Raw genomic sequence first — 23,846 nt, 5'->3', positions numbered from 1 at the left:
GAAGCCCACAAGCGAGATCTGAATGCAACAGCCCTCTCCCTTCCTATGGTTGCCAGAAACTGGTATTGAGAAGCATGACACTGCTTCGGCACCATCAAGGGCTTCACTTCTAGAAGCATCTGGAATAAACTTCTGCCAGTTATTGTAGCTAGTAGCTACAGATAACCTTATCTTCCTTGAAGCCACCTCTGTTCAAGCCACCCAAGTTAGTGGCCATCACTGTCTCTTGTGGAACAAATTCCAAAGTTTAACTATGCACTGTGTGAAGAAGTATTTCCTTTCATCTGTCCTGAATCTTCCAACATTCAGCTTCACTGGAGTCCATGAGCTCTATTGTTATGAGAAATGAATAAAAACTTTTTTATCTCCAATTTCTTCATGCCATGCATAATTTTATATATATCATATCACTTCTTACTTGCCTTTACTCCAGTGATCAGTAATTAGGGAGGGCTCCTATTTTGTTCTTCTTGAGTGGAGGGCTAAATTACACCCTCCTTCCAATTTCTTTAACTTTACACTTGAATCAATTGAATCCACATCATGTGGGATGTCACATGAAATGCTCAGCGAACAGGAAGAGCACAGCTAAGGAAATTCTATATATGGAATGTGGTTTGTAAGGTAGATTTGGGAGGATATAATTGTTTCATCTATGAGAGCACAGGTGAAAGCAGGGCACATATGAGCTGAGTTTGCCTTTACTTCTTCCAGAATCTATTATTGTCTCCACCTGAATAACAGGGGGAGTGGCAGATATTCAATTGCACAAGTGAACGCATTGAACTCAATGGGGCTTATTTCTGAGAAGGCATGTAGAGGATTTTGCTGTTACATTACATTCCTTCTTGAGATTTGTGACTAAATTCATTCTTCTTTCTCAGTCAAACGATATCCATCCCCCCTCTTTGCAAGGCACTGAGGTTGTTTCCACCATCAAAGTGGGAGTTTGCATCCTGAAGAGCTGCGAGTTTTCCGGTGCCTGTCATTACTTACATTTGCCAATACTGGTTGAACCGAGGAGAGCAACTTGGGGGATGTCAGGGTATCCTTGGCCTTCTGTTATCTGAATGCTTGAACCGAGTAATGACACCAGAGAGGGTGTTAAAAACACCAAGCTATCTCAAGAATGTGTGGAGGATGGTATCAACACTGCCAATTTCTCCACTCCTTTGCAGTCATGTGTTGGGTAGGCTCAGAAAAAAAGATGCTTATCTATTCTTCATTATGGAACACCAAAGCGGAGGTCTAGTGAAGTACTGCTACTGAGATCTTTTCCAGTGCTTTTCTTACAATCATTGCACTGAGTCACTTCCCAGGCAATTGGCCTGTTCTTGTGACTTCATTTTTATATAATTAGTTGCAGGAAGTAATTATTTCCTTCAGCAAGCAATAAAGTCTCACAATGAAGTGCATTTGTCATCAAATAAGGAGTGTTGTATTATGAAAGCAGAAACTGGGCAAAGCAAACCCAATGGAAATTCCCTGGACACCCCTGCTCTCATTGAAGCAACAGCCCTTAAAATACAGAGTTTGCTCTGTTGCTCTGTAGCTTGGTCACGGCCACCAGGAATCTCTGATTTGTGGGCAGTTGGTGAAGTCTAGTTTGGTTTGCGCCTGCTCTTCCCGACATAATCACCACTCTTCTCACCCAACTACGAACCTCAGATATGTTTTCAAATGGGCTTTATTATATACCATCATTAAAAGGTTATTTGACTTTTAAAAAAAGCATTAAACACACTGGCTCAAAATGCCTGACATCCACAAGCCATGAAGGAACAGCCAACCCCTGATAGGTCCACCTAGAATATAGCTTGTATTCAAGCTCTTTCTTGAAGTATGGCACTTTTCTAGCCATCATATTTTAGTGGAGTGCAAAGACACTAATGAAGAATGCATTCTGAAAAGCTTCCAAGCTGGAGGCATGTAATAAATGTTGCATGTTGTGCAAAGGACTAAAACCAGTTAACGGGCTGTATTTTTAATGTCCTTAAATGTATCCAAGTGCCAGGATTCAGTCCAGCCCAGACCTTGAACCCAGCATCTCCACAGAGAAAGGAAAGTATGATTCTCCAGCAAATCTCCAAGCCACCAGTGACCCTGAAGACCTAACAGCTCCTCTGTCTCTTTGTTCAGCCACCAACAATTAGACTGGGATAGCTGCAGGATTAGTTCAGCCTGCGGATTTAGCAGAGTGGACTTCACACATCTCCACTGGACATATAGTACCTGCCTTTTCCTAGGGCTGCCATATTTCAAAAAGTGAAAACCCAGACACAAAGGTTGTTGAGCTTTTTATTTTATTTTTTGCAAAATTGCAAAAAAACCCAAAACACCAAAAATGGTTCTGAGCTATTTTTAAAGGAAAATCGGCAAAAACTACACTGCCAACATGGGTTGCCATACATCCAAATTTTCCTGGACATTTTGCCGATTTCTGCCCAGACCCTGATTCCAACTGCAGTATTCTGTTTATGTCTGGGAAATTCTGAACGTATGACAACTCTACTTTTCCCAGTTTCTCACACAAAGGGGCAAAGAAAAAGGTCCAAAGAGAGCTCACATAAAGGTGTGCTCATGGGGTAGGGGTGGTGGTAGATCTCCTAGATATATTTTGTGTTCATGTTGCTCACAGTGCAACAGTCTGGTGTCATACATTCCTTCTCACACTTTTTATTTGAATTGCATTTCTTTTTCCTTGCATCTGCCCAAGGGATAAATGAGCTATCATTTAAGTTGCATGGATACGATTGGGTTATTAGCTACCTTCCTAGTAAAGGTTCCTCATGCCCTGGTTGAACTTTCAGTTGTACTGCTGAAAAATGTGCAAAAATATAATGTAACTGACCAATTAACCAAAAAATGGGTGGGGTGAGGGATCAGAGACAGGCAAAAAATAGAAGAAATAGTGCAAAGATGAGTTATTTGTGCACATTTTGTTCCTCTGTAGTTGAGTCTATAGTCACTATGCTGCCTCAATTTCATATAAAGAACTGAAAGGTGGATGCATTACCCTTCCCCAGGTAATTATTTCTGTGGTCAAAATTACTTCCCATGCATCTCCTAGTCATTGCAAGGACAAACATGAATTTGGAACGCTGCAGGTGGGGGTGATATGCAGCAGAGAAGTGGTAGGTGGGGAAAGTGTTAAGTACTCTTGCTACTTCTCCACTCCAAATTTGTCCCTGAAATGAATGATACCAGGACTCAGTTAGCCTGTTGATGCATGATGCCCCTAGGGCAGCAAAGAAATGACGTTTCTTCAACCCAGTTTTGTTTAAAGAGCCGTAACTCAGGAGGTGTGTTGATTCATAGCTGTGCATCTCACAGATTCTGCAGGTTACATCACAATATAGTACTCCACGTCCTGCAAACAAAACTTTAGTCCTGTAAAACTGCTCATTGATCCCTAATTAGTTGCACATCAGTTGTATGAGAATGGCTGGTAGATCAGCAGGAAAGACAAATCATTTGGAAATAAGGGCTTCTGTAAGGGGATATTTTTGTGCTTTATACTTCAGGAACAAGTTTGTGAAAATTACACAGAACAATGAATGAGAATGGAGGCTTGCCTCAAAGTATCTAGGTGAATGCAGTTGGCCTTTGGTACAATTGGCAACAATTGAGAGAGGAAACGGAAAAGGGCAGATGTAGACCAAACAATGCTCCAATTCACCATGTGCCTCTTTGTGTGCCCCACCCAACCAGGAATGTAGTTATACAACCCCTGACTCCATTGCACAAGTGAAAGGTAGGTTTACCAGACTGACAAATGGGAAGTGTTTCTGCCCACATATAACTTTGGTTAGGCCCCAAAGTAGGCACTCTCAATTAGCAACTCAAGACTCATCTGCTTACATTTGTTCATGAGAATCACAAACAGAAGAAAAGGAAGAAGAATTCTGATGTGATAAATAATAAAGGCATCTAACTAAACAGGGTGTTTTAGTCAGTAGCTGGTAAGCTTGCATGGTTCTTGCAGATGGTTTTGAATATAGTGCTCTAAAATATTTCTTGTTCCGGGCTGCAAGTTAGATGCTAAATGTTTGCCTTTACCTAAGCAGAAGCCCTCCAAGCAAATCAAAAGTCTGAAGTAAGGTCTGAAGACTTTACTGTAGAATGTAGTTCTGAGCACTCAAAAACACACATTTTTAAAGAAACTGAATCACAAATACTCAGATCACCATGCTCAGGGTACACAAATATTCTATTTGAAACCTTCAGTGCATAGATTCTTTTCCCCACAGTGTTTACAAGTGGGTAACTGGCGTAAGTAAATACTTAGATATTTGGCTATCAGAGGAAACGCAAACATTAAGAAGAAAGAGGAAGAAATGTCAAATACCTTTGTGTATAGCACATACTTCAAGTACATGATTTTCATAACCATCCACAATGCCTTCTAACTTCAAGAGCTCCCAATGGGTTTTGTATTTGTAGGCTGCACAAATGAACTCATGCGTATTCTCAGTTGTAATACTCCATTCAACACTTTCTAAGGATTTGATGGGTCACCTGTTCTCAAAAAGGCACTCATTTTATGTCATTTCTGTGATGCTGACCTTAATATTAAGCACTTTTCCCTTTCACTTATAGCCATCCACCTGATGGAGAGCACCACAGTGAAAAGAACAGTTTCAGCACTGCCAAAGATATCCTGTGCAAACCTGTATAGTCTTGTAGACTTATGCTTGTCTACTGTTGTGTGGGCAGGGCAACACTGCCAGATTTTCTGCTTCTCCCACATATAAACTAAATTATGATTTATATATGGCAAACACTAAGACAAACTGGGAGTTCAGCAGGGAAATGTCTGCCTTATGTTTACATAAATACACTTTGTGTGTGTGTGTGTGTGTGTGTGTGTGTGTGTGTGTATACCTACACAAGCTCCTACTTTTCAAAATGTGTTTAACCTGCATGGATTTGTATGATCTTTTGCTGTGCTAAACTGAAGAATTTACAGCAACTACATGAAGCTGCATGAAGCTGTTGGGACAACTTGTGTGTCTCCTTATTACACAGCCATGCACAGACAAGCCAAAAAGGCCATAAACCTAACTGCTAATCTTAGTTGGCATAACAAAACCAAAGCTGATTCCAGCAGCTTCAGCACAGTCTTCTCTATAGGACAGGAAGGGGTATTTTCTTATTTCTCCCCTTTTTACTTCTTGTTTTCCTCCCACTGACTACAATTTTGGTGTCATTGCAATAACACAGCCAGCAGGACATGCACATCTCTGAACTCTTTCTATGGAACTACTGAGAGGCCTCTGACAGTGCTGTGCCATCCCACTGGTAGACTTCTCCCTCCAAATGTACATTGGTACTTAAGCGTGCCATCCTACAGGAAGTGCTGTTAAGTGTCAACTATTTCCCCATTAGCTCTAATAAAGTCTTCACATGCCTATAAGTTGGGGCACTGTTATGGCTTTCCCCAAAGAATCCTGTGAACTGTAGTTTGTTAAGAGTGCTGAGAGTAGTGAAGAAGCCCCTATCCCCCCCGAACTACAACATAAATAAATTCAAAAACAAACAAATCACTGAACTGAAATGACAGTAAAGCTGGAGAGGCAAAGAAACACAGCATATTTAGTGATAATTCATCTTGGTGACTGAGAACTCTGAAAATAGGCAACAGCATGAGATAAACTCCTTCCTTGGTAATGAATAAATGCATGGGGAACTAGACATCCTATGCAAGCTATTGAGCACTGTCACTACCTCACCTCCAGAGAGCACTAAAAAAATGAATAGAACATTTAAAAATGAGCATATCAATGGAAAGTTATGCTAATAGTATTTGCAAATACCAGCAGATTACAAGTCTGGGAAACAATGCCCAAACAACAACAAGGAGAAGTACCGTACATCTCCCTGAAGCTTGTGGGGAGGGAGGCAAGGTTTCAGATGCAGCATTGTCAAGTGGTCTAAAGCTAAAATTTCAAAGCAGAAAGTACTTTTCCAATTCCTTTCATATTTATAATGTGAGAACTTTTATTCTTATTTAGGCAGGATGAAAGAAGTTCAGGAATACTACAGTTCTGTACATTGTCGCCCAGGAATGCTAACTCCTGTCCCAGCAGCAGTTTGGCAATTGCTTTATAAAAGGATTAAAGGACCTTCCCAAACTCCTATGACACATATTTTAACTCCTCCCTGAACGTGCCTCTCAGTTTGTCCTGGAAAACTGCCTTGCAAGAACAAGGTCAAAGAAGGGGAGTGAAAGAGAATTTCTGCTCCACTCCCTGTGTGTACAACACCTTGTAGAGAGAATCAGTTTAATAGCATTGCCCCTCCCTTCCCCCCCCCTTTTGCTTACCTTGTGACTGTGATTCATTTTAAATGTTTAAAGCACCCATTTCCTCTTTGATGCAAGGCAAAGAGGATTAATTTTAACCTATTTGGATCATTCATTGGTTGGGGGGGGGGGCAAGACTGTATTGTTGTGCTGGCTCTTCCTGGATGGTGGCAGAGAGTTCATGTGTGACTAAATAAATCTGCTAATAAGGTAATACCCACAGTGGTAATGTGTTGCACAAGAAGAATTAGTTGCCACTTGAGCTATCCACTGTTCTCTGCACGCTTACACAATATTCAAAACCAGTAAAGAAAAGGGAAAAGGAAAAAAAGACTTGCTGCCATCAATAAATAGTGGTTTCTATGGTCCTAAAGAGAGCTAAGCTGATAAAACTGCCCTTCTTCTGTAATGGTTCCATAGGCAGGTATAAGCATATGGAGAAAAAAATCCAAATACACTGTAGTAAGACATTTCCCCATTATTTCGAATGAAATAATCATTGAAGTGGGTACTGTATGGGAGATGGTTTCTTTTGTTCCTTCCTCCACTGGTACCTCTGGAGCCCATATGCTAAGATTTGCTAGGAGAGAACTTTTCGCTTCATAGTAAATTTTGTCTTTCCTTCCTAAGATATGTAGATTGAAGATTGTTCAGATCTTATAGAAGGCAACTGATGTGCACATGGAATAAAAACAGAAGCATTTCCCCTTGCCCAGATTCAGCTGCACCCTATTCGACCTCCAACGTCATCCCTGCACAGTGTGCATCAGACACACCTCTGCAATGAGCAGGCTGTTGAGCGTGGCTGCACTTGCAGGCAGGTGCTCACTCAACAGCAGACTTACACTACTAAAGACATCTTCCTGATGCCGCAGGCACTTGCTCCATAAGCTGTTCATTTTGGCAGCCTACTGGTGAAAGTAGGTATAGGGTTATTTTTTAGAGCGGGGAAAACCTAGAGGCTACTTATTTCCAAGGAAACCTTTGCCCTCATTTGGCTCCTTTACCAACATGAACCAGATGTTCAAGGAGAGTTTCCTACAGATGAAATCATTTTATTGAGGTAAGGAAGTATATTTGAATCCAACCCACTAAATAGCATTGCATGTATGAATCAGGGCTGCCCAGTTATTTAAAAAGTGTCTGAGCTAAGTTTGGCAGTCTGCATTTTTAAGTATCTTTCTGCTGCCGCCTTTTCCAATAGAAAAGATGAGACAATGCTGACACTTCAAAACTAGAAACATGGTTATCCCTAATGTTTGTTAACTTATTGCATTTATATTCATTTTTTTCTCTAAGGAGCTGTGGATGGTGGACATGGTTCTCCCCCTCAACATTTAAGCCCCACAACAACTCTAAGAGGTAGGTTAGTAACTAAGAGAGGCAGTAACTGTTTCATGATCACCCAGTGAGCATGGCTGAGTGGGGATTTGAACCCTAGACTCCCAGGGTTCCACTACCCCACACTGGATTCTCAACCTATGAAAAAATGTGTTCTATGCTTACAGTACAACTTATGTCTCAAGCAGCTAAAAAAGGCCAGAATGAAACAGGTATGTGAGACCAAAAATAACCTGAAAAGGAATAGCAGCCTGACTGGAGTGTTCTTAGATAGCCTAGCTTATCTCCCAAATCATTTTCCTATTTTGTTTGAATTTATTTGCCTTGAATATTGGATTAATTTATCAGCCTTGTTTTTATCAATAACAAGCAGCCTACAAAGATATGTTGTTCTTACGCTGCCATTTTAAATTACCGTATTTATTTATTACATGCCTCAAACCCCACATTTCTGCTTTATTTTGTCGGTGTTCAAACTCAGGGTCATTTGAGATTAGAAAGGCATTCTGAAGCCCATTTTATTACTTTGAAAGGCAAATGGATAGGATGCATTCCACAGAAACAGAGCTGTGCAAGAAATGTAAGCACAGCACTGAGAGCTATAAGCAAAAAGTCAGGAAATACCAGGAGTTCTTCTCCAGAGTAACTCTTACCACTTTTTCCTTGTAAACAATGTACTTCAGCCACTTGAAATCCTGCCACTTGAACCCTGCCAGCACAAAGAGGGAATCCTTTTCATATTGCTCTGGTTTCTGGATGGCCCCTTCTGGGTATGTTATTCGCATTGTTGTCTTGCCACCAACATCCTTTTCAAAGCCTTTCACTGGAGCAGAGTTCAGCCTACAGAGAGTTCAGAGAAGAGCTGCCAGTTGCATTTACACCAGAGTTCAGTTTGAAATGGTAGCAAAAACACAGGATAGAAACTATAAGATTAAACAAAAGTCAGACATGAGCAAATATGCTGAGAGCTCGTAACTGCCAGTGAAGCAGTTAAAACTGCTTGCATCCAACTTCTGGAGTTAATGTGTATAAAGAGATTATCAATTAGACCTGACTGAGCAACCAAGAATTTCAGAATTTAGTGTTTCCTGATTCTTCCACAGGCCAAAGTGAGAAGCTAAGCACTCAAATAAAGAGCCAGCCACTATTCTCAATACAAATATAAAAGAAGTTATTAGTGCCCATTCTCATCCATCTACACTATCTTGATTTTTCCTAGAACATATTGAACTGCTGGTAAGTAGTTATTCTCTACTAGGACTATGGTGTGGGCCGATATTTATCATCAAAGCTTATCACAAAGCATAAGTGCATAGAACTTTTCACCTACAATTTAGTTTGTGGTATAATCATGCTCATGAGGTAGTGCTAGCAAGACTGCCTTATAAACTGAAACTAGTTGTCCACAAACCAGAGCATCCCTAAGCACTTGAAGATGAAAAATTTTGGTATCCAACTCTGGAAAAGGAGCTCCTTGAATGCCCTTGGGTACTCGACATATGAAGCGATGTCACCATTGCACCACAATTTCCTTCCAACAGGAAACCAAGAAACTGGCAACTGGGTCTCTATCTCTTATAGTTCAGGACTAGACAATATCAGAATGGCTGTTCTGAAAAGCAGTAGTCCCACATCCTCCTATGCCTCCCCGATAAGGAAAAACATTTAACGTCTTGCCAGTGTGCCCCAGATTTCCCCACTACATTTCATTAGCTGTTTGCAACTCAGAATGAGATGATTTTATGTCACACATTGTATTATTAGTTGCTACTGCGGAAGGGGAAGAGAATGAAACAAGAAGCTGCTGTTTTTAGCAGCAGCCCCACATCTGCCACACTTTCTAATTCCAACCTTAGTCTTTTATCTGAGGCATATTGTGCCAAGGACACTGGAATCTGACAGGGCCAGAGGTGCTGCAAACCTCTACTGCACATAGTAGGAAAAGAATTATAGAACACCTATTCCTCTCCCCTGTGTGGACAACTCACCTGATAACAATGTCGTAGTCATCGATTTTCAAACCCAGTGACTTGTTTGCTAGAATACCACCATTTCCCACAATAACACATCTCCGGCAACTGAGACTGGGAAGGAAGCAGAGATAAGGGCAGTTGGGTAAACAGTAAAATCCACAAGCACAGAGCTCCTCCTGGTCAAGATCCAATTCAGACACTGTAAGTATAATCAGGAGGCTGTACTCTATTAATTTGCAGTAACAAACTCTGTCAATTTATAATACAGGGAGCATAGCAACACAGGTAGCAAAAGGAGGAAATGTTCTCACCATATCTACTTAGGCTTATTGGCTCAAGATGAAATCACTGCATTTAAATAGCTAACAAAATGTTTCTTTTCATAATGAAACAACTGTAAGGGAAGAGTTAAACAGTGAAACTAAGTGCAGATTTTGTTTGCACAGAAGAATAGTAACTGCTTAATTAAATACCATTTATCTATGCACAGGAAAATATGCAGAGAAAGGTCCCAAATAAACAATCCTTAAGAGGAAAATGACAGTTGTAGATTGTTAGTTAAAATCATGTTAGAATTCCTACTGCAATTCTCTTCCCTTTATTTTACTATTCACTTTGACATTAGACCTGGATCTGTGTTTAATCCAATTTCCTCTTGTCCTCTGCTCAATGGACTGGATGGTACACTTTGCTTCACTCCCTGTTACATACAATGGGCCAGTCAATTTCCCTTCACTAGCCTGCCTCACTAGGTTGTTGTGAGGATACAGTGGAAGGGGGGTTGTATGCCACTTTGAGATCATTGGAGGAAAAGTGGGACATAAATGAAATAAATAATATAAAAGCATTATTGTCCCATGTTGTCTCCTCCTTTTATACAAGATAAAATTCCCAATCCAGATCCTTCAACATTTCCTCATCAGTGCTTCCTGTAGTTCAGGAGAAGTCAAAGCGACTACATTCAAAGGCTCCTTTTTACATCCTCTTTCAAGGACATAATAAGAGCATTGTAATTTTAAGAATTACCTTATTTTTCCGTGAATAAGACTATGGGGGGAGAAAATGGGGGGAAATGGCCCAGAAGTGTTGAGCTTTTTTGGTGGGGAGGGGGATGCCGAAAATAAATCAAACGACTGAAAAACCCTGACAATCACAGCAGCAGCCAATCCATGGCAGCCCTTGCCACAGCCACAACTCACCCACCCAATCGCCGCACACAAGCTCCTGCTTGCAGCTGCGCACATCCCTCCTCTGCACTACTCATGTATAAGACGACCCCTGATTTTTTTACATTACTTTCAAGTAAAAAACCCTTGTCTTGTACACAGAAAAGTACAGTAATTGCCAACAGGAATTGGAGGCTGAAGGATGAGTAAAAACTGTCTATGTACTACACAAGCCACTTCCTTAATTTCACTCTTTCTCCTTCTTCCTCCCACTTATTGCTCTGTAAAGTCTTATATACATTAAAAATATTGTGTATTGTTGAGTATAACTTTGGAAACTAGGTCCCAGATACCATATGATTTGTGGTTACATTTAGTGGCTCCAACAATGTGAAAGAGGAGAGTAGGAATGCTCTGGGATACCATAAATACAAAGATGTGTAGAAAAACACTGAAAACTGCCTCAAAGGAGTACCACAACTGAAGCAGAAAGTACAGCACAATAGTAGGCTGTCTGTAAACCAGATCACATTTCCATAAAGTTGTCATATCAGAAGTAAGACAGACACTTGGAAGTACTCCTAGACAAGATGAGATGCTGATCGAATTTTTGGTTCAAGAACAAGGGTAACACTTCTTGCTTCAACTGAAAACTGCAATACTATCACCTCACTTCAGTAATATTTCAAGTATATACAGTGATCTACAATCTTGATTTAACTCTTTCTCATATCCAGTCTGTATAAAAATGGACTATTATTCTTCTATTTTACTATTTTAAGGTAACTCAATGGAAAGGAGAATGAAAATGGCTTGTCTAAAAGGTTGAAAAAGTATTTATTTAAAATTGTCTGATTTTAGGATGGGTTAACTCTACTCTGTAGAACTTCATATTTAACCTTTAATCTCTGTCTGTGTAGCCTTAATTCCTTGCATACTTCCTCAAGTCTCTCTTATCTCTTTCCCTTCTATCGGTTTAATCTCTACCAAGGATTGTGGCTTGTTTCTTCCAAACAAATCACAAGTGGTAAGCCAAGAACAAACCTTGCTTACCACTTGTGGTTTTCCTGGGTGTGAGCAACACAACATGCCAGATTCTGGTTTGGTTCATCCATGGAACTGCAGCAGTAGAAATGGGACATGCGGCCTGTTCACACTAAACCACTGTTTGTTTTAAACTATGGGTTATGACAGGTGACCCAGAACAGAGTTATCTCAATTTTTCTTGCCAATTCAGAATGTAAAATATGTTTAGTGAGGTACAAAGCTCAGTAGAAGAAATTGAGGCAAAGGAAAACAGCAAGAATTTGGTGCTAAGGTAGTATTAGACAACAACAATAGGTATGAGATTCCACCATGTGCCAATAGATTAGTGAAGAATGTTCTATATTAAAAGCAAAATATTGGAGGGGGGGACGGAAGAGAAATGAACATGTCTGCCAGTACATCCAAGTTTGCTGCTCCCATGAATATGTGCATTAACAGCTCACACCTCTGAAAGCCAGGTAAAAATTTCCATAATCAGTCTTGCTATCAGCTCCACTGCCCCACAGCTATAAACATAGGGTTTAGAAGAGGAGCTGTTAGTGAGAACAAGCTGAACCTTATATTTGTCTGAATAAACACTGTGCAATTCTGCTGCCTTACAATGATACCTTGGGGGAGGTTGTGACAAGTTAATGCATTTGTTGAAAGATTGTCAGTTATTTATTTTGAAATGTAGGGAATCAAGCAGATTGCGGTAACACTAGAGAATAAAATTTGTGAAGCTGTCAAAAAAACTATTTTATAGACCCCATGGATTGGAACAGGAGCATCATTCCCAGCTCCTCATTTTATTCCAAAGCCAAGAGCCCATAGGGAAGCAGTTTATTAATGGCCACCAACTCCCAGGGGCTCCTTCAGGCTCCCAAAAGAATCTACTCACCTGTCTAGGGCTGGAGTAAGACGATAATCTTTGGTTGCTGACAAGATGGCTTTGATCAGATTATCTGTTAAGAAAAAAATACATTGGAAGGGTTAGCTTGCTTCATTTTCCCCCCATAGTATTGATGTACAAAGACTTCAGGGACCAAGATGATTAATGAATGAATTTGCACTGGTATATTTAAGTTACAGCATAACAATTAGAAATTAGACAAAGGGCAACAAACCTTACATAAATACATTCTTTAGGTTGTATGTTATAGCACATTACTTTGATTCAAGAATATCCTAGAGCTAAAAATTCAGATTGACTCTGAAAAATAAAATTCTATTTCCAAAATGACTGAGCTTCAATAAACACAGGCACCTTTGAGAATCTATTTCTCCATTGTTTCTTTGTTACATACAGTGTCTTCCCTCTTTGCTTCTCTTTCTGATGTGTACCAAGTGGATATCCTGAACAATAAACCACATTGCTTTCACTAAAGACCTGCAGCACTTTCTACACGTAAGGAGGGAGCTACTTGCATTACTCATACGTGCAACAGGTCTATTCGGTGCAATCAAGGCTGGGAAACCATTTTGGGAAGTATGCCATAAGTCAACTCCACAACATTAGATGCCACCCTATGTAGTGCAGTTACAGGCAGCCCCTGGTAGATTAATGTGGTTTCTATCTACTGAGCCAGGGAGCAAACAGCAATGTGGCAATCTAGAGACAGGCAGATTTGTAGACAACCACCTCTATGCCATAACCAGAGCATTGGGCTCCAACTCTTGTACGGATGTACTACAAACTCAAGTTTAGATTGGCTATTCAAGATGTACACATGACTTTTCAGCACTGAATCTGTTTGCGTGTCAAAACCCCGAGGTCACCCGCCCCCCCCCAATGATGAATAAGACACAAGGACACAGATATTAGGTTAATGGTTATTGGGCAAATTTTGGCCACAACTTTATTGGTTACAGAATGTGACTGGTATTGGCTTAGGCATTGGAATTGACCCGACTATATCTGACTCCTGCCTGCCATGCAGGGAGTCTTGTAAGGGTCAACCACCAATAGGGGGAGCCCCATTGATGAAAATCAACTCGAGCTCCCCCTGGGTTCCCGATGGGGTCATGGCATAGCCTTAGACCCTCCCTGGGCTTCGGACAAGATCCACACCCCCAGATTCCTTTAATGGAATACCCTTAATACTGGAGGGGCACGTGATGGCCACACCTCACCTCCCCCAACACAAGTTCAACCAATGCCTAACTGCCAAACCTTACAAAGTTGTGATGACTACTACAATGTTTAGTTTAGATTGGCTATTAAAGATGTACACATGACTTTTCAGCACTGAACCTGCTTTTGGAACATGATACTACAGTAAACAATAAAGAGCTCATTTTAACCAAGAACCAGAATGATGCATGACATAGCACTAAATCAGGAGTATCGTGTACTGGATCCTGCTCTCACTGGAGGTATTTTTTTTTTATTTGTGCATTCTCAAAATAATGCTACCTCCTTAATTTTAAAAAGTAGGTTTGGACACTATTGTAAAATTTTTATAAATAAAAATAAATTGTTTCAACTCAAAATTGGTTCTTTTCATAACAAGTGAATATATCTGAATGGGCGATTCTCTTCTTAATTTTCTTTCACTTCACATTTAGGTAGCAGGTAGGTCTACAAAGCATTAGTAGTTGTAGTATTTTAGATGTATATTCCACTCTTCCTCCCAAAGGAGTCCAAGGCAGTGATCACATAAGCAATAAAACAATTAAAGCATCTAAAAACAATTCCAATACAGATGCAGTCTGGGAAAGATCTTTACTCAAAAGACTTGTTCGGAAAGAAAGGTCTTCAGTATGTGCCAAAAAGACAATGGTGACGGTGCCTGTCTTCAGTATGTGACATATATTTAACAAGAAAGAGTTCCAAAAGGTATGTGCCACAATATTTCTATATTGTGACAAAAAGGTGGAATCTGCAAACTGCCTGGGGTGTGTTCGCAGAAAATTGGCATATAAACGTCGTTTAAAAAATACTGTATGTTTTGGTTACTTATAATTCAGAACTGGGACAACTGCAAATAGCTACTGCGAAAATTATGACCATAAGGAGGCAAGACTATCAGGCACTGAGCTTTTCAACAAGTTAAAAGGTGCAGAAGAGTTAGGAGTTTGGCTTTGCAAACCACATTTAAACAAAGGAAAGACTTACACTATGAAAGCAGAATTATGCAAGTTAATGGAAAAGGCAGATAATATATAATATGCAAAGATTACAAGATCTATCTATCATTAGACAGTAAAGTAAAGAAGTGTGGCTGCTTGAAGGGCTGTGAAGAGTGTATATCCTGAGTGGAGGCAGCTTTTATCAAGCAGCATGGTAAATGGGAGAGGGGAGGAAGAAGAGAAAAAGTCTGACTTGGCATAAGGCTATTTCCTCCTAATGTTGCAAACCTTTTACAACTCCCCACCTTAGCTGGAGCTCCCTACTAAAATGCTAGAGGCCAGACCTTTCATTTAAAGATGAATAATGGATGGGAAAGAAGACAATGAGAGTATAATCCTATGCATTTCACTCAGAATAAAGTTCCATTGTGGCATGCTCTTCCTTAAGTAGGTTTTTTTTTTCTTTTGAAAATGGAGGGGGAGAAGGGAAAGTGTTCTCAGCACTATTTTCAGTTGAACATCCTGTGAAGCAGTAACTTATGTAAACTGTGTATCCCAATGTATGACTCATTGTAGGAGACAGCAGATAATTTCAACTAGCCCTGCTCCACTTTTTATGACTGGTTCAGGCTAGTAAATCTCAAGGCTCTAGCGCAGAAGAAGCCGCCAAAAATTGGTGTACATCTTGTATTAGTGGAATAAAATTCAGGGGTGGGGGGGAACTCTCCTAAGGAAATTATAGTGGCTTTCAATAGCTATCTAATGGATTTTTACATTTTTGTTTTATGTTTTCATATATGCCAACTTCTATAAGTTAATGTATTGCAATGTAGGATAGCACCATAGCAAAATAAACTGTTATGAAATGCTGGCACGCACATAAGAATACTGATTCCTTAGTGCTCAGGGAGCTGACTGAACAGATAATAACACAGTTAATATTTTTTTACAACCCAGGTTGGCCTCAGCTTATTTAGTATGAGTTATTCCCAAGTAACAAGGTCTTTTTCCAGCTTTCTAACTATGCAGGTTTGTAATAGAGCTAGATCACAAAATGATCCTAGTAAAATTCTTGGGTGCATCCTGTTGCACTCATCTAAAGCCAACCTACCCCAAACAAAGCAGAGATTCTGCCAGAGGTCCAAACCATACAAATTCCCCTCCAGAGAATACTCCGCTTCCTGTCTACAACATGCTGTTCTCACTCCTCTTCTACATTAAGGCTAAATAAACAGCCACTGGGCTTAATGACTCAGCATCCACTTCAGGGATCAACAAGCACTGATGGGATGCAGTGTTTCAAGCAAGTTTGGTCAGCTTGCCACATGAGTCAGCTCCATCTAAGTTTATATAGTGTCTTTCATTAAAAAATGTTCCAAAACAGTAAGCAATGAGAAAAAGTGAATTTTAGTATTTTATCTCCCATTGGTCTCTATTTGAAAAATTCACCTGAGCAGAACTCTGGCAATGAGCATCTGGCACCTGCACACATGCCATTAATTTGACTTTACATGGAACAGGTTTGTGAGACACAAGTCAAGGTGTAACAATGTTGTCAGGTGCTAGGAAAGCTGGTAATATTTGTGCTAGAAAAATCTAGACCACAAGGTTAGCATTGCTGCTTTTATATGCTACAAATTTAGCCAAGAGACATTTTGTTGGAATGCTGGAGATGTAAGAAAGCAGCAAGAAATTATGGGATTCTTACGGAATGCAGACACAGATCTCTCAACCCTGTAACAATTCTTTTTCTGATATGTAACTAAGGCTGCATAACCACCATACATTTCAAGTGCATTTAAAACACACATACCCTTCAAGAATCCTGGGAACTATAGCTTGCTAAGGGTGCTGGGAATTGTAGCTCTGTAAGGGAGAAACTACAGTTCCCAGGATTATTGGGGGTGGGAGAAATGCATGGTGTGTATGATATCTAAATCTGCACTACAAATACCAGATCTTTTGGCAGAACAATCTCAACTGTTCCTGGGAATTTGCACTGTGAGCTGTCCCAGGTCCTGACCTACCTGACCCTGCTTGACCCTGCCTTAGCAACTTAAAACCAAGGTACCTGCTGCAGGATTCTGGTATAGATCAGCCTTCTCTAGGTCATGTTCAGCACTTTGTGACTCACAACTCTGCAAAAGGAGCACACAGCTGATGAGTACAACTGAAGTCAGGGTTCATATTGTGAGAAAACAAAGCAGTCATGGCACAAAGATATCCAGTGCCACATAGTTGCTCTTCAAATGAATGCAATCAGATGTAGGATGCTTTGCTCTGGAGTGATATATGTAGTTTTCATAACCAGATACATGATACCAATGCAGGGCACACCCAGTTTATGATGTACCTGCTCTGAGAGTTTTAACTTCTTAAATTCCTAGATTAGCATAATAGCAATAAATCAGGACAACAGAAACTATGTAGATGAGCTGTAACACATGTGGAAAGACATCAAAACTGGATGTTGAGCAACATCCAGCTGTACATGGAACATACTTTTGCTTTTCTGATTCCTTAGGGGGTAATATTCTTGATCCTCAAGCTTCTAGGATTTTTGCCAGGGGCTTGCAAGCTATTTCCAGAGTCTTGGGTATTAGGAAAAACTTCAAAGGGGTTTCAATAGAAGCTTTGGTGGAAAAAAAGGCCAATGAAGTTATGTGGGTTCCGGCTAAGGCCTCATCTCATCCAAAATGCATACTTTTAGGTTCATCATAACTAAGAAAAGGGTAACTCTTAGATAAGGGTGCTGCATCTATTTTTCCTCCTATCTTTGAGTAATTTTAGAATGCTCTCTGTTCTCTTGGGAAGTGCCAATCAATATTCATGGGATTCGTATCCCACAGAGTAAAAGGCCACCCAAAGTGGAACAAAACACTTTGGCTACATCATACTATGACATAAAAAACCAGGATCAAATCTTCACTCGGCTATGAAGCTCGTTGGTGGCTACAGGCAAGGCAAGCCTTCTTAATCAAATCTACTTCATAGGGTTCTTGTGAGGATAAAGTGGGGGACATGAACCACCAGCTTCTTGGAGGAAAGGTGTATTATTATTATTATTATTATTATTATTATTATTATTATTATTATTAAAACTTATTAGTCACCTGTTACTCAAGAGCCTCCTAGTGACTTATGTCACAGAAAAATATATGCAAGTACATTATACCTTAGAAAAAGGAGGGGGGAATCATAGAATATGTTAGTATTCCATAAAACGTATTAGGAAAACAAAATCAACACACCTTAGCAGTAATAAACAACATTAGCAATAAGCAAACAACAAACAAAGCAACACTCACAACCACTAATTAGCAGATAAACAAAAAGAACTTCACCCCTTCCTTAGCCCCCAACCATTCAATATGGTTAAACTGTTTGTTTGCCCCCCACCCACCCACGGCAGAGATTTAGGCAAGTGGGAAACAGGTGAAGGGGATTGTCAGTGTTGGTGCTCCAATTGTTATTCTTTACCTATTTGCCACTTGCCTAAATTTCTGAAGGCGGAAGGCACCTACAGAAGGGTCTCTCATGTAAATCTTATGCATGGGCAGGTTAACTGAAAAGGATGTAGTGTTTTATTTATACTCTTTGACAATTGTTTTCATTATAAGATGGAGGAAGTTGCACCCTAAAACCTCTGTAGATAGCAAGAGATCCATTCATGAAAGAAACAGACTGCTGAACCTCATCGTGTTAATGTAGAATAGTTACCATAACACAGCAGACTGAAAAAAGGTTCTCAATGAACACAGGAGGTTGATGAGGGAGTGAAAATGGGAAAGAACTCCTGCTCTCTGAACTTCAGCTCCTCCAAACACAGATCTGGGCAAGAAGCCAAGAAGGAGGTGTAAAGACAGATAGTTTGGTTCAGTGCAAATTTGAATTTTGATGTCAGCATGCATCTGTATTTTATCAACAGAGATAAAGTATTATTTATATCAGCATGCCAGATGTGAAAAGAGACTGCTATGCAGCTAAAAGAATGTTTAGGGAAGGGAATGGCATAGATTGTGTTTGGTAGTGCTCAGATGTGCTTGTTCCAGTATGCCCTGGAGGTCAATACTTCCAACTGTGCATGCATAGCTTTCTACCCTGCAGAGCTCATAAAAGCAAACACTTTGACGTAACACTTGCCTCCACAGGAATGTAGGCATATATGTGAAAAATGTGAAGTTAAAATTGGTCATCCACACAGATTTTTCTAGGACAATCCCATGATCAGGAGCCAGCAGGAGCTGTTCCAGAAAATTCACACAGGTGAAGAATTCTGACATGACATTTTCCTAATGTGTGCCTTCTCAGACATTATTCTACATAGTTTTATAGCATAGAAGTTTTTGTTGATTAACCAGCATATTGACTTTGTTATATAAATAAATGAATAAGTTTTTTTCTATTGCTATTATTTGCCTTTGCATTTGAGTAAATAACTTAAGAAGTTATGGCACGTGTGGCATTTGTAACAAATTGCTATGTTGAAACCAACCATGCTTATTAATAATTATAAAATATACAGTAGTCTACTGGTATGAAACCTAGTCCAATCTCAACACTAACGTTTGGGTTAGCTTGCTTCTTGGTGAAGCCAACCCAGAAAAGGCATAGAAGAAGAACTCTCGGAATCAGTTTGACAAACAACTCACAGACTAAAACAGTCTGGTACAACAGCTTGAAACTTTAAAATGTTACTGTGCAGACTATGTACATCACAGCCAGGGTGATCCCAAGTTCACAGAACAAAGCAAGTTAATCCCCCTTGCCATTTCAAATCAAACAGCTGACAAGCAGACTGAAGCTCCTGAACATTTGCACCAAGCACTTTTCATGGTACACTTCCTTGACAAAGGTAGGGTCTTTATGAAGGATTAGCTGCCCTCTGATGCTAAACTGGCACATCCTCTTCTCAAGCATCGCCCAATTTCTCCAGTTGCTGTAGTTCTGGCAAGCACCAGAAACTTCTTCTTGCAGTCTCCTTTCAACTGGCACCAGACTAGCCCTGACTGAAGACCTTAATGAGGTGCTGATCCCATCATCAGGTCACTATTATTCATCCCCAATGCATCCCCTGGGATAAGCAGAAAAAGCTGATGTAAGAATCCCAGTGACGTGTGATGCGAGAAGGTTGCCATTTGCCTCTCTCACGCTCCTAGCCTGTCAGCACAGCCATTAGGCTCACCAGTTTTCAGAGAGTAATAATTCTTCCCTCCCACATATACAAACTGCCTTGGACTGAATCCTGGCACAAAGTTCTGTCCCATGAGGGCATTAAACAATCCATTCAGTTGTTTTGCTCCCATTGCTTCAGCTCCCAGCCATTTAAGTAATGGCAGTTTCTGTTTTTAACTGAAGAAAATCCAATATAAAACCCTGGATTTACATAACACTGTAGTGGTGACACAAGCTGGCAGCAACCTGGAAATGCAAAGCAAAGACTGCCAAATATATTCAGTCATCCTGTGTCGAGGTTCTCCATTTTTATTCTACTTGGCAAAAGACTTGATCAGCTGCTTCCGAGACCTAAAACCACCTACTACAAAGACCTGTATTCCTCTCTGTATCTGCACACCTTGAAAGCCAGCAGATAAAGAATGGTGCAAATCTCTTGCAGTGAATGAAGAGTTTCTATTTCTGGACAATTTGCACAGCTGTATTTAATATCCGCTTTGCTAAGAGGGAAGCATAAGAGAAGAACAATGTATACAGCTTATTACATCTACACTGACTGGGTCTGGTACAATGATAGGGAAAGGGTGAACAAATTCCTCCTTATACTAGGTACAAGGACTATAACACTGGCAAGCTCAGGCTTCCAAGACCCTCCCCTTATTAGGGAAACTAATGTCATTATATGAATAATAATATATATTGCCTCATATAGAGCAGATTTATTTACACTCAGTCCCGCGCCTACTGCAGTGTGAAAACAGATGCTACAGTGAGACTGTTACCAGTTCCCCATGCACAGTGTTAATTAAATCATATCTAACAATACACAAGACCTCATGGAGCCCAATTCTAGGATCACTTTATGTTATACCCAGTATCATGAACTGAAGTCTTACAATATGGGCCAAGTAATCCCAATATTCACAAATAATGCAGGCAAGTAATGTAATTTCTGAGATGCAGAATTAATTTGCACCCTACTCATTGATCTTTCCAAAGTGGCTACAAAAGGATCAAAGTACAAACTATGCCACTTTAGGTAATTAATTCACAGGATCAGAGTCAATAGGTGTGGGTAATCACAGAGTCAGGATCAACTTCCTTTAACTGGTAATCAGTTCTATTTTTAAAAGGATAATTAATTTTCCAATTAATTCTTAGGGTAATCAGCTGTACAATTAATTCTTAAAGTATAGCACCAGAGCTTGTGGAGGGCTGTTAAATGTCTTGATATGCTTGAAGGAGGAACTAGGAAGGAATTTTTGAGGTGGGAAAGCTCAGTTTGCAAAGAAGCAAGCCAACTGGTAATCAGGCAGAACTAAAAATAGTGTTGATAGGAACTCAGAATAACAGTACAACATCCACACGTTCTTCTAATCAGACAGTGAATTTCAAATGAGGCCAGAAATGCACAGTGAAAATAAGTGAACTCGCAAGTGAGGCAGAAAAACGAACTGTTCCTCAGGGAAGGGGAGGACCAGACATCTAGTCAAAGCTCTGCCTCTCAATCGAGTAGAGGGTAACAATATCCACCTGGTGGTGTCCTAGTCCCCACTCAAGAATGTAGACTTCAACATCACACAATTACAAATGTTTTGTCTGCACAAGCATTTCAACTTGCCACATGATATTTCAGAGCCAATTTCAGGGGCCACAGGGTCATGTGGAGGGAAATAGGGGGAGCCCTGTTGCTCAAGTGGAGCAACAGGGCTCCCCCTATTACTGCTGATGGGGCTCGTTAGCAGTTGAAGTCCACAAGCGGCAGATACCATAGACACACAGAGTATGTTTAACTATAGGCACCTTCTATTTTTGTACTTCAGCAGGGCATTCAAGTTATGGAAAATGAACTACTGCTATCCTACCTTGCCCTTTAATTCCAAAAGGCGGTACAAAGTCCCGGATTCGTGCCCACTTTCTGAAGGAATCATCCAAAAACATTGGTGCTGGCTTTGAGAACCTGAAAAATATAATGAAGCAGAATCTTTTTTTAAAAGTGGGGAGGAACTCAATGAAGAGAAAGGGTTTTATTGCCTAAGTTCAAATTGTAAAACTATGTGGCTCAGCAGCCAGCAATGATAGGGGGCAAATCAAACAGAGAAAAAGGAGTCAGGGAACCTGTGGCTCTTTTTAATCTTAGGAATGCCCCTGCAAAGGATGCAAAAAGCTTTCCAGTATAAGCTATTCCAAATATGCAATTCAGAGTTCATGATGATAGCATCTACATACCCAACCAGAAGCTACACAAAGAAAACCAATACAGTCATACCTCAGAAGTAGAACGGAATCCACTCCAGAAGTCCGTTCGACTTCCAAAACATTCGGAAACCAAGGCACAACTTCTGACTGGCTGCAGGCGCAACTGGAAGCTGCAGAAGCCACATTGAACATTCAGGTTCCAAAGAAAGTTTGCAAACTGGAACACTCACTTCTGGGTTTGTGGCATTTGGGAGCCAAAACATTTGACTCGCAAGGCGTTCGGGATCCAAGATACGACTGTAATCATAGAGTTCAGAACATACCGTATTCCTATACACTATACCACAAGTTCTAGCAAAGCACTGCAGAACAATCCTTCAAGCCTAATTTGGATACAAAAACTGAATATACAACATGCCATTCAGTTGACTTGAAAACCAAATCAAAAGAAAATTACTGCTTCTAAATCTAATACTCAGAACTGGTGTGGTGCAGAGGCTAAAACAGTCGAGCCACAAATCCTCCATTCAAATGTCACTTCTGTCATGAACTCACTACGTAGTCTTCAGCAAGTCACCCTTCTCAGCCTCCTAAGTGCAACATGTGGATAATGTTAAACTTTACAGAGTTGTTGTAAGGATTACAACAAGATAATGCATGAGTAGTAGTATACTAATCTCATTTAAAACAGAAGAGGCTGGTAGGAGACATCCTACCAGCCTCTTCTGTTGTGGCTGGAAAAATAAAAGGACTGGGGGAATTACCAAGTCCTGAAAACCATTAACAGTAGGCACTTGGCTTATCTCAGTGGAAGGCTTGTTCTATAGACTGAGCACCACAACACCATTTCTTAGGAGATGGACCTCTGCAGGCTGAGGAACCACCAGGAGGCAATTGTTGGAATATTTTAGTGATCAGGCAGGATTATATGAGAGAAGGCATTCCCTCAGATAACCCTGCCCCATGCTGTTTGGGGCTTTATAGCTAAAACCTTAAAACTGGCCCAGGTGCATACTTTTATAAGGAGTGTTACATGCTCATAGTAAACTGTCTCAATTAACAATTAGCCACACTTCCACCCATAAAGGCAACCCCAAATAAAGCACATTAAAGTAGTCCAAGCTTGTGGTTACCAACGCATGGTCACTGGGGCCAACTTATTTTGCCCCAGAAGTGGCAACTGGTGTGTGTGTGTGTGTGTGTGTGTGTGTGTGTGCGTGTGTCTGTCTCAGAGGGAGGAGAATGATAATGGGTTATGCTGCAGCAGTGAATTTTTGCAAAGAAAAAGAAACAGTGAACTCAATCCTGACCTTTCCATTCCTCCTGCCATTTTCTCTTTCTTCTCTATGCTTACATTTACTCTCATTTTCACCAAGCAGCAATACCATATAAGTGTTTAATCTCCCCTCCCCTCAATCTCATAAACATGTCAATTCACAGGATTTAAAATTTCTGTCTCAAAGTGACACTTACTTACATACACAATGTATTTTGGTCTTTCTCTCAATTCTCTTCCCTCTCATGCATTTATAGGCATGGAGAGAACAATCAGACACATAATCTGTCCCCCACCCCCACCCCTAAATGGTT

The 23,846-nt window shown here is 40.3% G+C and overlaps 1 protein-coding gene across 15 annotated transcripts in view; it reads right to left on the bottom strand.

Moving 5' to 3' along the window:
• Nucleotides 1-23,846, bottom strand: part of ST3GAL3 (ST3 beta-galactoside alpha-2,3-sialyltransferase 3) — a 184,752-nt gene that overhangs the window by 50,638 nt on the left and 110,268 nt on the right. For all 15 annotated transcript variants that reach the window (XR_014565167.1, XR_014565168.1, XR_014565169.1 and 12 more), the window contains 4 exons: nt 21,923-22,017; nt 12,712-12,775; nt 9,634-9,729; nt 8,299-8,485 (listed from right to left, as the gene is read on the bottom strand). Coding sequence is in view for 12 of the 15 variants with exons in the window: in XM_083742264.1 (XP_083598390.1) it covers nt 8,299-8,485; nt 9,634-9,729; nt 12,712-12,775; nt 21,923-22,017 (442 nt within the window). In the remaining 3 variants the exon portion in view is untranslated. The remainder of the gene's footprint in view (nt 1-8,298; nt 8,486-9,633; nt 9,730-12,711; nt 12,776-21,922; nt 22,018-23,846) is intronic.

The sequence above is a fragment of the Podarcis gaigeae genome (assembly GCF_964106915.1).
Source record: "Podarcis gaigeae genome assembly, chromosome: 6".
In the NCBI taxonomy this organism is placed as follows: domain Eukaryota; kingdom Metazoa; phylum Chordata; class Lepidosauria; order Squamata; family Lacertidae; genus Podarcis; species Podarcis gaigeae.
Note: the sequence above shows the minus strand (reverse complement) of the source record. Positions and strands in the feature narration are given on the sequence as shown.